The sequence below is a fragment of the Procambarus clarkii genome, chromosome 10 (assembly GCF_040958095.1).
Source record: "Procambarus clarkii isolate CNS0578487 chromosome 10, FALCON_Pclarkii_2.0, whole genome shotgun sequence".
Lineage (NCBI taxonomy): Eukaryota > Metazoa > Arthropoda > Malacostraca > Decapoda > Cambaridae > Procambarus > Procambarus clarkii.
The window spans coordinates 45,448,041-45,462,121 of NC_091159.1; the positions used below are offsets into that span (position 1 = coordinate 45,448,041).

At 45.7% G+C, this 14,081-nt stretch overlaps 2 protein-coding genes across 6 annotated transcripts in view; one reads left to right on the forward strand and one right to left on the reverse strand.

Annotated features, from left to right (window-relative positions):
* The window catches only part of LOC123774677 (octopamine receptor beta-2R), a 104,181-nt gene that overhangs the window by 50,999 nt on the left and 39,101 nt on the right, over window positions 1-14,081 (forward strand). The window lies entirely within an intron of this gene.
* Window positions 8,134-9,393, reverse strand: LOC138363346 (uncharacterized). Its single transcript, XM_069322374.1, has one exon. It carries the CDS (start codon window positions 9,391-9,393, stop codon window positions 8,134-8,136), a length of 1,260 nt encoding a protein of 419 aa, XP_069178475.1.

Genomic DNA, 14,081 nt, shown 5'->3' on the forward strand with positions numbered 1-14,081 from the left:
ATTAGGGTAGAGAGCATATTTATTATTTCTGTGATGTTTTATGGATAAAAACCTTTATATTAGATTTACAAACGTTCAACTGGGAAGATTTACAAACGTTCAACTGGTAAGATTTACAAACGTTCAACTGGTAAGATTTACAAACGTTTAAACTAGTAAGATTTACAAACGTTCAACTGGTAAGATTTACAAACGTTCAACTGGTAAGATTTACAAACGTTCAACTGGTAAGATTTACAAACGTTCAACTGGTAAGATTTACAAACGTTCAACTGGTAAGATTTACAAACGTTCAACTGGTAAGATTTACAAAGGTTTAAACTAGTAAGACGATAAGGTGCAAATTGAATTCGGACAATTTTTACAAATGTATTTATTCAACCTTTTGAATCAAACAGTATTACATTCTTTGTCATTTATTATATTAAAATCAAAATTCATTGTAAGATTTACCTTGTGTTGGTTCCGGGTATCAATTGTCCCCGCGGCCCGATCTCTGACCAGATGGTCTGGACAACCAAGCTGGGTCCTGTTTTGACTGTTACTGCGGACATAGTGGCGTTGTAACTGGGGACATACTGGCGTTCCGTCAGTGGCCCAGCTGGTGCCCCCTCTACGGGGTCGTAATACCGTTGGAAGAGGCTATTGTCTATGAGAAATGTGCTCGGGTTAGGTGGTCCCTCAGTGATTTCCCTCTTTTACCAGGCCACCATTGGAGGGGGGGTCTTTCTGGAAAGAGGGGCCAGTTTGGGGCGTCGCTATAGGTTTTACTCGTCCAGTTTTGGATGGAATAGGACACCTATTCCGTCTGTGGGAGGGGCCTCTGGAGCACAAGCGTTATTGCCATGAAGTATTCATGTTGAATGTAGCGGATTGCCACGTCGCGTGGCGCACTTATCGCTTGGGGGGTCACGGGGAATTGTTGATAGATTTTTGTCCACTTTCTGGCTGGTTCTTCAGGCGAGGCGACGCGGTGTTCGGCGCCGGCTTGGCCTAGAGGCCCCGCGAGTTAGCAGCTCAGGGGTGGAGGACACTGGAAGACATTTATGAGGATTTAGCAGTCTCCGTGGTGTAGTGGTAAGACACTCGCCTGGCGTTCCGCGAGCACTATGTCATGGGTTCGTATCCTGGCCGGGGAGGATTTACTGGGCGCAATTCCTTAACTGTAGCCTCTGTTTAACGCAACAGTAAAATGTGTACTTGGATGAAAAAACGATTCTTCGCGGCAGGGGATCGTATTCCAGGGACCATAGGATTAAGGACTTGCCCGAAACGCTACGCGTACTAGTGGCTCTACAAGAATGTAACAACTCTTATATATATCTAAAAAAAAAAAAAAAAAAATTAACCATTTGGATGCCAATTTAGGAGAGGACATCACGTTTTTTGTCTTGATTTTGTTCACCTGTGTTTTCTCTGAGGTGTGGAGCAGGTGCTCGCCTCCTCGACGGCCTTATGGGGCTTTCTATCTTGATCTTGAGACATCTTGAGATGATTTCGGGGCTTTAGTGTCCCCGCGGCGCGGTCCTCGACCAGGCCTCCACCCCCAGGAAGCAGCCCGTGACAGCTGACTAACACCCAGGTACCTATTTTACTGCTAGGTAACAGGGGCATAGGGTGAAAGAAACTCTGCCCATTGTTTCTCTCCGGCGCCCGGGATCGAACCCGGGACCACGGGATCACAAGTCCAGCGTGCTGTCCGCTCGGCCGACCGGGCTACCTTCAACACCTGCCTACCCCCCTGTGTGTTTACTCACCCCAAGACACGTTCGATTCCCCCCTTCAGGGGGAATAAAGCTGCAGACTGTTCCGTTTTACCCCTCCAAGGCCTGTCAACATACTAGACCACATCCGGGTCACACTGCGTCGTGGCCTCTACGTCAATAACGTAAATGTTCATTCATCCTTGATTAGTCAATGGTGTGTAATTCATACTCGGTAAGTTAATTGTAATTCACCCTCGTTAGTAGTCTGTAATTCACGTACCCTCGTTAATCTAATGGTCTGTAATTCACCCTCGTTAATCTAATGGTCTGTAATTCACCCTCGTTAAGTTAATGGTCTTTAGTTCACCCTCGTTAAGCTAATGGTCTGTAATTCACCCGTCGTTAAGTTAATGGTCTAATTTAGTTCACCCTCGTTAAGCTAATAGTCTCTAATTCACCCTCGTTAAGTAAATGGTCTTTAATTCACCCTCGTTAATCTAATGGTCTCTAATTCACCCTCGTTATTCTAATGGTCTCTAATTCACCCTCGTTAAGTTAATGGTCTGTAATTCACCCTTAGGCTAATGGTCTGTAATTCACCCTCGTTAATCTAATAGTCTGTAATTGATAATTTGTTCTTTCATTTGAAAGTCAAATGTTCATTTGACTTTCCACCACGTCAAAGATTTTTTGATAGAAGTCATTCAAGTGTTCAAGCTGTTGTTCTAATTAGTATCATCATTATTACATTATTATCATCATACTAGGTAATCTAGGTAATCATTATTACCAATATCATCACACTAGGTAATCATTATTACCAACATCATCACACTAGGTAATCATTGTTACCAATATCATCATATTAGGTAATCATTGTTACCAACATCATCACACTAGGTAATCATTGTTACCAACATCATCACACTAGGTAATCATTGTTACCAATATCATCACACTAGGTAATCATTGTTACCAATATCATCATACTAGGTAATCATTGTTACCAATATCATCATACTAGGTAATCATTGTTACCAATATCATCATACTAGGTAATCATTGTTACCAATATCATCATACTAGGTAATCATTGTTACCAATATCATCACACTAGGTAATCATTGTTACCAATATCATCATACTAGGTAATCATTGTTACCAATATCATCATACTAGGTAATCATTGTTACCAATATCATCATACTAGGTAATCATTGTTACCAATATCATCATACTAGGTAATCATTGTTACCAACATCATCACACTAGGTAATCATTGTAATAACATCATCACACTAGGTAATCATTGTTACCAATATCATCATACTAGGTAATCATTGTTACCAATATCATCATACTAGGTAATCATTGTTACCAATATCATCATACTAGGTAATCATTGTTACCAACATCATCACACTAGGTAATCATTGTTACCAACATCATCACACTAGGTAATCATTATTACCAATATCATCATACTAGGTAATCATTGTTACCAACATCATCACACTAGGTAATCATTGTTACCAATATCATCACTCTAGGTAATCATTATTACCAATATCATCATACTAGGTAATCATTATTACCAATATCATCATACTAGGTAATCATTATTACCAATATCATCATACTAGGTAATCATTATTACCAATATCATCATACTAGGTAATCATTGTTACCAATATCATCTTAAGTATTATTACGAGTTTTAATCACAAGTAATATTACCAAGTTTCATATTCATCAAAATCTAAACAAGAAACTAATGTTCGTTTTATTGAAGAATTATTATACAAAATGATGAAAGCCTCGCGAGGCTTAAAATTGCATTATTAAAAGCTCTTTAATTAAAAATTAAATATTTAATAATAATGATCCACGTCACTTATTTGTGTGTAAATATCTCGCGTCTAATTCATTTCCGATATTCCCCACCTCCCTCGGGGGTATTCCGCAGGGTACACTGATATCACAGTTAGGATATATATATATCCTAACTGTGATATCAGTGAGTGAACGCACTCACTCCCTCCACCTCTTCCTTCACTGCCCACACATGCCCTTTCATACGTCTCCCTTTTTAATGTAAGAAAATGTTAAGAAAATGTTGAAGATACTTTTGAGATCATTTAAGTTCATCATGGTGTTGCAGTGCGTGTGTATGAGGAGTTAATGTTCATGGGTTCGATCCCATAGTATGGCTTCAAATATTTATTCTGGCATGACAAATGAGTGGGGATTACGATTCATTTTTTTTTTGGGGGGGTGGGGTTGAGAAACACATTCGTGGGTGTTTGGTGGATTAGTTGTTAATTTAGGAAATGTAGTGGCAAGTTTTGTCAAGGATGAAATAATGGTGAGAAATGAGCTGCAATGACTGTTTTAATTCTGCAGGTCAGATTCTCAAGGTCTGGGTACAAGTGACCGGAAGAACAACCCAGCGGGTTTTCTTCCTATTGGGGAGTGTTGTACACGCTGCTATGGCGATATGTCCACTCACAAGATGAGTGGCGCTGCCCAATAAACTCGCCCCTCGGGGCAAAATTTAAAAACAAATTTTTTATTAAATCGTTTTCTCTAAGTGAATATGTTATACAGATTTAATTCTGCGGTTTCAGGATAAAGAGCTGAATAACAATATTGTATAACTTATTGACGGTTATGTCTGAGGAAGATGGACACATTGATGAATACCAGTATGAGAGACAAGCAATGTTGCATAAATTTCAAAGGTAAATTTGGTCTGGATTCCATACTGGAATAAATATTGGGTCAAGTTCACTTTTGGGTTTATGTTATTAGATCTTCTTCTTGAGGTTATCTTGAGAGGATTTCGGGGCTTTTTAGTGTCCCCGCGGCCCGGTCCTCGACCAGGCCTCCACCCCCCAGGAAGCAGCCCGTGATAACTGACTAACACCCAGATACCTATTTTACTGCTAGGTAACAGGGGCATAGGGTGAAAGAAACTCTGCCCATTGTTTCTCGCCGGCGCCTGGGATCGAACCCAGGACCACAGGATCACAAGTCCCGCGTTCTGTCCGCTCGGCCGACCGGCTCCATCTAAACCTATTGGTTTTATGTATTGTATTGGCAATACGTGATTGGTGTAATATTATCTAGTGAAAATTGTAAGGTTATGTTCAGGACTAAAGCTTGTTGAGGTTAACAGTTAAGAAACGTGGCAACGACTTGGGCAGGCATGAGTATATGATGGAATATATGATGAATATGAGGCATATTCAGCTGAGTCTAAAAAATAATTTGTACCTCATTTAGGTCACTTTATAGCACGAGTTGTTCCTCCTATCTTCTAGATTAAGTGTATTATTGTACATTTATTAGTGCCAGGACGGTCAGACCGTTGTAACTTGTAAATTAATATAATGTAAATTAGTTTGGCTAGCGAGGTGGTCAGACACTCAGACGGGTTTAAACTTCAGTGGGAAATTTGCACGACAACTGGACTGATGTACTGTTGTACACTCTCCTAGTATTGTACTGTTGGACACTCGCCCATTTTTGTACTGTTGTACACTCTCCTAGTATTGTACTGTTGGACACTCTCCTAGTATTGTACTGTTGGACACTCTCCCAGTATTGTACTGTTGGACACTCTCCTAGTATTGTACTGTTGTACACTCTCCTAGTATTGTACTGTTGGACACTCCTAGTATTGTACTGTTGGACACTCTCCCAGTATTGTACTGTTGTACACTCTCCTAGTATTGTACTGTTGGACACTCTCCTAGTATTGTACTGTTGTACACTCTCCCAGTATTGTACTGTTGTACACTCTCCCAGTATTGTACTGTTGGACACTCTCCCAGTATTGTACTGTTGGACACTCTCCCAGTATTGTACTGTTATACACTCTCCCAGTATTGTACTGTTATACACTCTCCTAGTATTGTACTGTTGTACACTCTCCTAGTATTGTACTGTTGTACACTCTCCTAGTATTGTACTGTTATACACTCTCCCAGTATTGTACTGTTGTACACTCTCCCAGTATTGTACTGTTGGACACTCTCCCAGTATTACATGTACATCCAGTTTTTTGGTTTTCATGTACATAGCCAGGTATCTGTCTTGTTAATAAATGAACTAATTAAGTTATAAAGTAGCATGTGTGGAGGAATACTTTTATAGAGTTATTTTTTATTTATGGTCAATGATATTCCCCGAGGCTGTATTAAATACTAGAGTGAAGTGAGTCGAGTGACTGTGTGTGGAATTGGTTCAAATTCAAAAGTGTAGTTTTGTACTACTTCGTTTTATTATTATATTTCCTAGTGTACATCCTGGTCTTGCTTCACCTGACTCTCATATGCTCGTACAAACATTATATTTTTAACTGTAATCATATTCATCCAAAGACTGAATTGAGGGTCCGGGTCTTCAGAGAGACATTTGGAGTTTTAATGTAAATTAAGAGACAGTGACACTGGAATTTTGTCAACATCAAATGAGTCCTGAGGGCTCGGTGGTGTACGTCCTCGGCTCGCAGCTCAGGGTCTCTGGTTCATTCCCATGGACAGGACAGCAACAGTTGACGAGTTAACACACACGTTCGGCCCTCGGAGTCGAAGATATCGTTGACTTCAATATCATGTCGAAGTTATATAATGACCCAGAACCAGCGTGCTGCAGCTGGAAGCAGTAGGAACCCTGGAACACACACACAGGGCCCTACACAGGGTGAGCACACACAAGGTCCATGCGAGGTCAAGCGATCAACTGAGAAAACAACATGAATCAGCCGCAGCTTCCGGGGCGGAGAGGTCAAGAGCATCATTAGACAGACGGTTTTAAGTGAAATGATGAGTGGGCTGTCAAATCAATTTCAAAAGGTTGCAGCAATAGTAGAGCAGAGTACTGTAAACACTGGTTGTTATCGGTGTCTACAGTTTACAGTATCAACCAACCTAAGGTGAGATGCAGGATCACATGATTGTTTCTAGCGTAGGTTAGACGTGTATGAATGAGTTTGGGTGAATATAAATAGGACCTGCCTCGTATGGGACTTCAGCAGTCTCCTAGCCCTGAAGTTTATCTCTCCCCTGAACGTAAGCACTAACAAACGATACTGCGGCCTCAAAGCCGTTACCAAACCCATAACAATACTAACCTTTCACTCCTGAGGCTAACTGGTTCGTTTAAGCGGTCCTCAGCCTTCAGCATGTAAACACGCTGGACCCAAAAAAAAAAACATATTTACACGATACCCAAACCACCTTGTGGACAATGCCTGTAACCTTCTTGTTACAGACATATAACAAGCACATCACTTGTGCAACTCTGCATTTGCAATAACGCTTACAGTAGCAGTGGATGACTTGACAGCTGGGTGGACAGCGCTTCGGATTCGTAGTCCTGAGGTTCCGGGTTCGATCCCCGGTGGAGGCGGAGCAAAATGTTTCTTTCATCCTAATGCCCCTGTTACCTAGCAGTAAATAGGTACCTGGGAGTTAGACAGCTGCTACGGGCTGCTTCCTGGGGATGTAACAAAATAGTAATCTTGTACTGCCTATCTACAAGCTATCTGTTCATCTTAATCAGCCAATGAGGATGACGGTACAGCGTCACTGCATTCAAATAGCCAGTGAGGAGACAGATGCAGCGTCACCACGTTTAAATCAGCCAATGAGAAGACGGGTAACGTTCCATAACATTTAAATCAGCCAATGAGAAGACTGGTAACGTTTCACAACATTTAAATCAGCCAATGAGAAGGCTGGTAACGTTCCAAAACACTTAAAATAGCCAATGAGAAGACTGGTAACGTTCCAGAACACTTAAAACAGCCAATGAGAAGACTGGTAACGTTCCAAAACACTTAAAACAGCCAATGAGAAGACTGGTAACGTTCCAGAACACTTAAAATAGCCAATGAGAAGGCTGGTAACGCACCACACAACACACAACAGTCGTTACACCGCTGGCAAACCTGTTACTCACAGGAGCGACAAAACTCATAACATCCATTTTAATCTCCATTTCCTGGCACGAAATATTTTGCATATCACTTTCTCTCATTCATCCTGCAATCTCGAAAATCTTTCTAGTAGTATTCTATGTCACTTTTATTTGAATATATAATTTTATTTCATGTTTTATGAATTATAAAGATCTCTCACCTAGACACCTAACTTACAAATCTGTAAATAGAGTATTAACGTTTCTGTCCATTCCTGGACCATTATTAAATGGTGGGAAATGGTCCACGACGGACCGAAACGTTGTCCATTTTATATTTTCAGATGTGTCTAGTGTTCAACCACGTTATTGTGACTTGCTGTCTGCATCTATTTTCTGTTTTTATATCGGGGGGGGGGATATTTATTTTTACGTTTCGTCTGCTCTATACTGATTTTTATTTGTATTCTCATTTCATTTATTAACAAAGGAGATATTCTGTCTAAGGTAACGGGCGTCGAAGTCCAAATTTCATCTGTCCGTTATTTTCCGCCGTCTTGAGTCCCATTTGTGACGGGGGAACGTATTTGTGGCATCCTGGGACTTTGTGGACGGGTGAGGAGGGACCAGGCTCACTGTGGACGGGTGGGGAGGGACCAGGCTCACTGTGGACAGGTGGGGAGGGACCAGGCTCACTGTGGACGGGTGGGGAGGGACCAGGCTCACTGTGGACAGGTGGGGAGGGACCAGGCTCACTGTGGACAGGTGGGGAGGGACCAGGCTCACTGTGGACGGGTGAGGAGGGACCAGGCTCACTGTGGACAGGTGGGGAGGGACCAGGCTCACTGTGGACGGGCGGGGAGGGACCAGGCTCACTGTGGACGGGTGGGGAGGGACCAGGCTCACTGTGGACAGGTGGGGAGGGACCAGGCTCACTGTGGACGGGCAGGGAGGGACCAGGCTCACTGTGGACGGGCGGGGAGGGACCAGGCTCACTGTGGACGGGCGGGCAGGGACCAGGCTCACTGTGGACGGGCGGGGAGGGACCAGGCTCACTGTGGACGGGTGAGGAGGGACCAAGCTCACTGTGGACGGGCGGGCAGGGACCAGGCTCACTGTGGACGGGTGAGGAGGGACCAAGCTCACTGTGGACGGGCGGGCAGGGACCAGGCTCACTGTGGACGGGCGGGCAGGGACCAGGCTCACTGTGGACGGGTGAGGAGGGACCAAGCTCACTGTGGACGGGCGGGCAGGGACCAGGCTCACTGTGGACGGGCGGGGAGGGACCAGGCTCACTGTGGACGGGTGGGGAGGGACCAGGCTCACTGTGGACGGGCGGGCAGGGACCAGGCTCACTGTGGACGGGTGAGGAGGGACCAAGCTCACTGTGGACGGGCGGGCAGGGACCAGGCTCACTGTGGACGGGCGGGCAGGGACCAGGCTCACTGTGGACGGGCGGGCAGGGACCAGGCTCACTGTGGACGGGTGAGGAGGGACCAGGCTCACTGTGGACGGGCGGGGAGGGACCAGGCTCACTGTGGACGGGCGGGGAGGGACCAAGCTCACTGTGGACGGGCGGGCAGGGACCAGGCTCACTGTGGACGGGCGGGGAGGGACCAGGCTCACTGTGGACGGGCGGGCAGGGACCAGGCTCACTGTGGACGGGTGAGGAGGGACCAGGCTCACTGTGGACGGGCGGGGAGGGACCAGGCTCACTCCCTTGCAATATTGATAAAACGGAAACAAGAACTTTCTGCATCATTGTGAAAGAAACTTGTGATTTCTATATGATTCTTAAGTGGGCTAAACTCGCCCCCACCAAACACTCGCCTTGCGATACCTCTCTCCAAGTTGACGCCATTAAATCTGGAGAAACAAAAGCAGGTGTTCGCTTACCTTTTGTAAACAACGCATCGCTTTGTTGTGTATTGCCTCAGCGTTGGTGAACTGACAACGCCCCGCACCTTCGAATATTTTTAGAACGTCGAGTTATTCTGGGTCTGTTGCGTGTGTGCGTTGTTGGGGGGAGGAGGGAGCGAGGTAATTAGTCGTTACCCTTTGGGGGAGGAGTTGGCTGACCTTTGCATGGGAGAAAGGTGTTTTATCCTTACCCTTTCCCAGCAGCGGTCGGCTGACCTCTGGTTATGCGTGTTGGGAAGGGTAGTTACCTATTCCTGTATGTATATTGTGTGTGTTCTTATGGATTAAATATTATATTTGATAGCGGCTTCTGATGTTGTCCTGATGAGGCTTCCAGTTTAAATCAAATCGTAAACTGTATTCATAAATTTTTGTACTTTTATAATTGGGAAATTTACCTTTAAAAAAATAACTACATTAATTACACAAGATTGTCACAATAACATCATAACTCACATTATTAAAAACAAAATCAGAATTTTCTAATTCGTAACAACTTATACAAATCATTGCCAAGCTGGCTGAACTAAACAGGTGAATAAGAATTTAAATCTAACTAACATTTCAGTCATGCAATGAATGACATTTAGCCTACAGTTTGGGATGTATTGTAAGAGAGGTTTCCCATTAAGATGCATATGTTATCTTGAGATGATTTCGGGGCTTAGCGTCCCAGCGGCCCGGTCCTCGACCAGGCCTCCTTGTTACACACACCCAGGAAGCAGCCCATAGCAGCTGACTAACTCCCAGGTACTTAGTTACTGCTAGGTAACAAGGGCATCAGGGTGAAAGAAACATTTTGCCCATTTGTATCTGCCTCCACCGGGGATCGAACCCGGAACCTCGGGACTACGAATCCGTAGCGCTGTCCACTCAGCTGTCAGGCGCCCTGTATTGGCACAATTTACCTCACCAAATTAGAACAAATAGACTTAGATCTAATGTAAACTATTCAGGGTGGCCCGTGACTACCCCTGGTTGGTGGGGGGTAGAGCGTGGTTCTGGACGGTCGTTCCCCTCAAAAAAACCTACCACGGGCTCGCCTTAGCCCGTGCTACTTGGAACATTTTGTCCCAAGTAGCGAATCTTAAACAACAACAACAACAGTTCCCCTCATGAGGGGGGAGTGGAGTTGGGGGGGGGGGGGACTATTTAGTTTCGGGAGAGGGGGCAAAAATAGGGGAGAAATTTGATAACTCGTATCCGACCTGCCGGGCCTGGATCGATAGGACGCTTCAGCTGATACGCCGTTCTCTGCTCTGTATCCTTTTGCCTGCTTTTGTTTGGTGTTCGGTTATTTAGCTGTTAATGCCATGTTTGTGTCGTGTTTGTGTCCGTGTTAGCGTGTGTGTTCATGTCAGCGTGTGTTTGTGTCCGTGTTAGTGTGTGTTTGTGTCCGTGTTAGTGTGTGTTTGTGTCCGTGTTAGTGTGTGTTTGTGTCCGTGTTTGTGTCGTGTTTTTGTCCGTGTTAGCGTGAGTGTTCATGTCAGCGTGTGTTTGTGTCCGTGTTAGCGTGAGTTTGTGTCCGTGTGAGCATGCTCACCTAGTTGTGCTAGCGGGGGGTTGACTCTTGGCTCTTTGGTCCCGCCTCTCAACCGTCAGTGGGGTACAGATTTCTGAGCTTCTCGAGCTTCATCATATCTACATTTGAAACTGTGTATGGAGTCAGCCTCCACCACATCACTGCCTAATGCATTCCATTTACTAACTACTCTGACACTGAATAAGTTCTTTCTAATGTCTCTGTGGCTCATTTGGTCACTCAGCTTCCACCTGTGTCCCCTTGTTCGTGTACCGCCCGTGTTAAATAATGTATGCTTGTTTACCCTGGCGTGTGTTTGTGTGCGTGTCAGCGTGTGTTTGTGTGCGTGTCAGCGTGTGTTTGTGTGCGTGTCAGCGTGTGTGAAGTGTACCGCAGGCTGGACATCATAGTCAACTTGGACTATGCCAAATTGACGAAGTGTTAATTTGGATGTTTGAAGAATAGATGACCGCTCCGTCCAATAATGGGTTATATCTGAGCAGGTTTTGATAAGCTCATTCGCGCCTGTGTTTAAGTCATCTTAATTGAAGTGAAGGTTTGTTCAAGGTAGCAGGACAGTTAGTTAGGGATAGGTAGTATTTGACTGTCATAGGCTGGATGGAGTCGACTACATTGCCTCTCTAAGAAATATTGGCACCGATAGTGACCCCCCCCCCCCTTTGTTTTTTTTAGTACAGCTTCGTGCAGCTTTTCTATTTTTCGTAATATTACATTTTCTGAGAGTGAGAGAGAAAGAGCGAAAAAGAAGGGAAAAGAGAGAGAAAAATAGGGGGGATAAAGATGACTAGAGAGAGGGAGAGAGAGAGAGAGAGGGAGAGAGAGAGAGAGAGAGAGAGAGAGAGAGAGAGAGAGAGAGAGAGAGAGAGAGAGAGAGAGAGAGAGAGAGAGAGAGAGAGAGAGAGAGAGAGAGAGAGATTTTTGCTGTTGCTACATGAAGAATTTTTAGTTACAACTTTTCTGATAAACACAATTTTTGCTCGAGTAAGAAGCAATCATTTTCTTGCTTCAGTATTAAGACGTGATCACGGAATACATTATGTTACTCTTATCCTTCAAGAATGCCTCTTTAAATTTCCCTTCTTCTACTGGCAAGTGCTTTCCTGTTGCGAACATGTCTGGTGGATTGTAATCCTTAAGATCACCTTTGTACTTTGTTGACACATACTCGTACAATTCACACAATTCATATTCATAATATAATATTCACATAATTCATATTCATACGGTATTATTCATACTGTAATATTCATACACTTCACCATCATGTTTCTACCTAGTGGAGTGCCTTTTTTCCCAAAGTTCGTCGTCACCACTTTTGTTAAAAATGTGCTCAACAACATTTTCTCTCCTTTTTCGTCCGTTGTGGCTTTCAACAATATTTTGTTTATATCATTGAAGATGAGGAACCACGACCCTCCTCTCTCATGTGTACTAAGGAGCTGAGGGAACATCACAAGAGCTCCAGGCTTCATATTATCACAAGAGACTCTAGAGAAGGTAAAGTAGATGCAAAGCTTATTAAGCTGTAGAGCGTTTGACAGTGTCTCGTCTACACGTGAGGTAGATGGAAGGAGGGAGAAAGCTTGAGCAGTTTTGAGCTCGGATTACGCCAACATTCTAAAACTCTCTGCTTCTCCTAATTGCCTCGTGACGCCACTAACGAGCCTAATTGCAAAAAAGTGCAACTTTTTGCCCTGGAAAGCTTAATCAGGATCCAAAGTAGTTGCACTGGTCAGATTTTTAGGTGAAGTTTGATAATATTGGTCACTCAGAGAGCTGGGCTTGTTGGCCACTCAGGGAGCTGGGCTTGCTGGCCACTCAGGGAGCTGGGCTTGCTGGCCACTCAGGGAGCTGGGCTTGCTGGCCACTCAGGGAGCTGGGCTTGCTGGCCACTCAGGGAGCTGGGCTTGCTGGCCACTCAGGGAGCTGGGCTTGCTGGCCACTCAGGGAGCTGGGCTTGCTGGCCACTCAGGGAGCTGGGCTTGCTGGCCACTCAGGGAGCTGGGCTTACTGGCCACTCAGAGAGCTGGGCTTGCTGGCCACTCAGAGAGCTGGGCATGCTGGCCACTCAGGGAGCTGGGCTTACTGGCCACTCAGGGAGCTGGGCTTGCTGGCCACTCAGGGAGCTGGGCTTGCTGACCACTCAGGGAGCTGGGCTTACTGACCACTCAGGGAGCTGGGCTTACTGGCCACTCAGGGAGCTGGGCTTACTGGCCACTCAGGGAGCTGGGCTTGCTGATCACTCAGGGAGCTGGGCTTGCTGATCACTCAGGGAGCTGGGCTTGCTGGCCACTCAGGGAGCTGGGCTTGCTGATCACTCAGGGAGCTGGGCTTGCTGATCACTCAGGGAGCTGGGCTTGCTGATCACTCAGGGAGCTGGGCTTGCTGATCACTCAGGGAGCTGGGCTTGCTGGCCACTCAGGGAGCTGGGCTTGCTGGCCACTCAGAGAGCTGGGATAGCTGGCCACTCAGGGAGCTGGGCTTACTGGCCACTCAGGGAGCTGGGCTTACTGATCACTCAGGGAGCTGGGTTTGCTGGCCACTCAGGGAGCTGGGCTTACTGGCCACTCAGAGAACTGGGCTTGCTGGCCACTCAGGGAGCTGGGCTTGCTGGCCACTCAGGGAGCTGGGCTTGCTGGCCACTCACGGAGCTGGGCTTGCTGGCCACTCAGGGAGCTGGGCTTACTGGCCACTCAGGGAGGTGGGCTTGCTGGCCACTCAGGGAGCTGGGCTTGCTGGCCACTCAGAGAGCTGGGCTTACTGGCCACTCAGAGAACTGGGCTTGCTGTTCACTCAGGGAGCTGGGCTTACTGGCCACTCAGGGAGCTGGGCTTACTGGCCACTCAGGGAGCTGGGCTTGCTGTTCACTCAGGGAGCTGGGCTCACTGGCCACTCAGGGAGCTGGGCTTGCTGGCCACTCAGGGAGCTGGGCTTACTGGCCACTCAGAGAGCTGGGCTGTAACAGCCCTGAGTGAGAGGAAATAACA

Coding starts and splice junctions, on each gene's coding strand:
- LOC138363346 (XM_069322374.1), bottom strand. CDS start 9,393: ATGATGCAGAAAGTTCTTGTTTCCGTTTTATCAATATTGCAAGGGAGT.